Genomic DNA, 3,710 nt, shown 5'->3' with positions numbered 1-3,710 from the left:
AAATGGTTCCGGACGGCCAAGTCCTTGCCAGACTCTTGAAGCGATATAATACATATTCTTAGAGGCATTTACATCTCTGTTCCACAACATGCCGCAGTTTTGACAGTCAAGGATGCCATGGTGAGAGATGTTATCCTCAGTAGTAACATTGCGGAGGCTCCTCGCCAAACAGGAATGACAGACCTAGGTCGATTGATATTAGCTTTCGTCACTAGTAACTTGCTAGTCGTTCCTTACTTGAGAGGTACGGTACTCGTCAATGGTCACAATAACTGCCTCTCCTCGCGCCTCGCGCCGTTTAAGTATTCTGTATAGGATGCCGACAATTCCGCTTTCATGTCCTTTGATTTTAACTCTATCTTTTCCGAACATACCGTCTCCAAACACAATCAGCAGCATTTTGTCCTTTGCTGTTGAGACTCCTTTTACTCTTTGCCATTTCTTCTCTTTGTGAGGTCTGTTTTCTTCAAGCAAGGTGCTACGGACCGCGGATATCGGCTGGCATGGTATCCTATAAATTGTGATGAATTGATTAAAATACGTATGAAAAAATGACGTCCAATAGTTTCTACCTTCCACAATGTTTGTATTGCTTGTATTTTGCTGTTTTTGTCGATATTTTTTTCTTTTTTTGCGGTTTTTTGATCTGTTTTTTTCGTTTTTCAGCATTGTATTTTTTTCCACCATTAACGATGATGTTCGCTTATTCTTCTTGAGCTCTTTGTCTTCCTTGCAGATTTTGAAATCTTGTTTTAGCATGTTGACTTGGATAAAACGAAAATAATATATCCATGTGCTGAAAAGTATATGCAACGTATTCATTATAAATATTGACGCTGGCAGTCTTGCAAGTCGGAAATTTTGATTCAATTTGCTCGATGCCATTCGCTTTCTTCATCTTTTGCAATGCTCTTGTTCTATTTTTTGATCCAATAAAGGCGCTATACTCTTTCCTGCTCACTTGCCTGATTTCGTGTTCATCTTCTCCGTAACCATCAGAGGCTGTAAAAACATGCTTCCGGCCTGGGTCGATAGAGCATACTGAAAAATATTCTTCGATTTCTGACATGCTGAAGTCCTCCAGCTTCAAGTCTATACTCGCCTTCTTTGCCGCTCGCGCCAACTGGAAATGCACCGCATAACCATCCGTTGAAATTTGGTTTGTAAACATTGCATCGTTATCCCTATAAACCAGGAGTATAAATAGGTTGTGTAAATGAATTGTCCGGAAAACCTACATTAAGAAGCGGTATTTCGTCACGTCGAAAATTTCTTCAAATGGATGTTCGCTGCGGATGCCAGTGAGCGCACGAAGGGCTTTTTCATTGATGGTAATAAAGCGCCATTGGAAATTGGGTCTTGGAGTTAAAGCAAACAACTTTGTTGCGGTCTTGATACCCATCTTCGATGCTACTTCATGTTCTCGCTCGAATTCTTAAAGTATTGCATATAGTACGGGGATGAATAGACTGGCATTTGCTGACACACCTTTTATGCTCCAAGGCTGTGGGGCCAAAGGCATTAAAAAATCTTTGATTTCTTGCATAATGATGACAATTTCCAATGGTGCTTCTTCCAGAGGTCGAGTGCTGGCTCGCCACCAGCAACTACTTCGTACAAGTATTCATTAGCAATACGCCTTGCCTGCTGTTTGGATAGGAGATTCTATCAGGATCGTGTAAGCACTTTCTTTTCCAGATAGCTTTGTAGAATAACGCAAAGTACCGATATAAAGATTTCTAGTCTGTATAAGATATAGATTTCGACAATTTTCTGCAGGTTTTCTGTTATATAATTTGTGTAAGCGGTCGACATCTCCAAGCAGGCGGCGGACAATATATCTGAATATCCTGATACATTGAGAGTGTGACGAATTTTGGGTAATTCTGCGCGAAGCGATGCCAGTAGGCTTTAAAGTCTTCTGGAAAGTTGGGATTGGTGCTTGTGATGGCTTGACCCAGTATGAGTTGAGACACTGAATACCATAACGTTTGCGAAAAAATGTATGTGGAAATCGGAGGGTAGCCATATTCGATGATATAGCCGTTTGTAACTACACAAAATGCAACATTACTTTTGGGAAAAGTGTATATATGCCCTTGTCAGGATCTCACGCAAAAGTGAGGATCTCTGCGCGACCGCTTGCTGGAGGATCTGACGATATGCAGGCCGAACAACGTTTTCGAAAGGAACAATCCGTGTGAAACGCTCATGATCTTTGCCAAACTTTTGAATAATGCGCTCTTTTATGTTTGGCTTATGGTTAATACAGTTTCTTGACGCTGAGTTTGAGTGTCCGCTTTGACCACAAGAGGCACATATAGATCCAGCATTGCTGTTGGCATATGCCGCGTGGCGTGCAGCTTGGCCATCTTCTTTTGCCTTTTATGTTTTGCGTCGTCTTCTGGATCCATACGTCGCTTTTTCCCAACTTGAAGAAAGTCAGACCTCATTTCGGCATCTCATGCTTTTGAAGACTTACCCTGCTGTCATCCTTGTAAAGAATGCATTTCTTGTTAGTCTTACGTTTGTGGCCATTTCGACCACAATCCCGGCAAATCCCTATGCAAAGTAATGTTTACAAAGGTAGAATCGAAAGGACGGAAAGTTATTGCCACCGACCTTCCTCTTCTGCGAGTTGTTCTTCAACTCTTTTAGCCTTCTTTAATGCTGCAATCAATATCGCCGGATATAGAGCTATTCCAATAGATAGAAATATGGCAGATATAGTTTCAAGAAGCTCATAGTCTTCATCAAAGTAAATCATCTTGAATGGAAAAAAATGTCGAAGGAAAGAAAGTGAAGCGGAAATCAATATAATCCGCAGCATGTAATCCATTGTTTGGGTGAATCAATGTTTCAATGTAATCAATGTTTCAGTGTGCGTGTCTAAGTCCAAAAACTGTGCTTTACGAAAGCGATCTGAAAGGACGAGAACTGCATGGACCAAAATGATTAAATGTTGTGCGAACGCATCCATATATAAGCTCGAAATACGTCAGGCGGATATGCATGTAGCTGCCTTAATATTTCAGCTTATTCTGACAAGGACGAACCATATACAGATTATTGCTTGCCTTTCAAAACTTCTTTCGCAATTTGCTTCATGTTTGAGAGCAGCTCAAATTATCGAACAAGTTTCATACTTCGGGGCGAGTCTAATGAAATATTTCCATTGAAGTGGTTTGGTCGCATCCAAATGAGACGGCGAGAGGATACCAGATTTTCTTTTAAAGCTTGAAATGACACGGGTTATTGTCTACGATGTTGTGAATGTCCTCTGATATGAAGCAGGTTGCAATAGAGGATAAGGCTATGGAGGGCTGATTCATGGATGGTTATTGTTGTTGTGTTTGACAAATCCTGGAATATTATTACAAGTACAGCACTAATAAAGGTTGGTTGAATCGTATTTAGATCAACATATCATACTTCTATTAAATGCTTGAAGCTTATTTCTTCGTCTGGGGCGAAGATAATGGGCGAACATCTGCTTGTACCTTTCTGATACTTTAAAGGAACGCGACTCAAAGTTGAAAGGGCAAGGACATCTCATATCGTTCCGGGATGCATGTAACCACGTCTGGTCATTCAATATAGTTGCCATCCTGTACTGGGTACGGTCGGTGATGGACAAACAAACATCCTTCAATCGTAGGTTTGTGGATGCTTTGAAAATTGATAATCATCACGAACCAAATACCTGCCTC

The 3,710-nt window shown here is 40.9% G+C and overlaps 2 protein-coding genes across 2 annotated transcripts; both read right to left on the bottom strand.

The window, feature by feature from the left end:
• Positions 1-222: 222 nt before the first annotated feature.
• Positions 223-1,402, bottom strand: VTP01DRAFT_1462 (uncharacterized protein; the record flags this gene model as incomplete). Its single annotated transcript, XM_069379815.1, has 4 exons — positions 223-511; positions 573-646; positions 962-1,184; positions 1,239-1,402. The coding sequence occupies 4 exons, from the start codon at positions 1,400-1,402 to the stop codon at positions 223-225; spliced, it is 750 nt and encodes a 249-aa protein (XP_069238870.1).
• Positions 1,403-2,263: 861 nt separating this feature from the next.
• Positions 2,264-2,767, bottom strand: VTP01DRAFT_1461 (uncharacterized protein; the record flags this gene model as incomplete). The annotated part of the gene is made up of 3 exons (XM_069379814.1): positions 2,264-2,431; positions 2,483-2,562; positions 2,623-2,767. The coding sequence occupies 3 exons, from the start codon at positions 2,765-2,767 to the stop codon at positions 2,264-2,266; spliced, it is 393 nt and encodes a 130-aa protein (XP_069238869.1).
• Between the last annotated feature and the right edge of the window lie 943 nt (positions 2,768-3,710).

This window comes from Rhizomucor pusillus, assembly GCF_041956525.1.
Source record: "Rhizomucor pusillus strain CBS 183.67 unplaced genomic scaffold VTP01scaffold_10, whole genome shotgun sequence".
Classification (NCBI taxonomy): Eukaryota; Fungi; Mucoromycota; class Mucoromycetes; order Mucorales; family Lichtheimiaceae; genus Rhizomucor; species Rhizomucor pusillus.
Note: the sequence above shows the minus strand (reverse complement) of the source record. Positions and strands in the feature narration are given on the sequence as shown.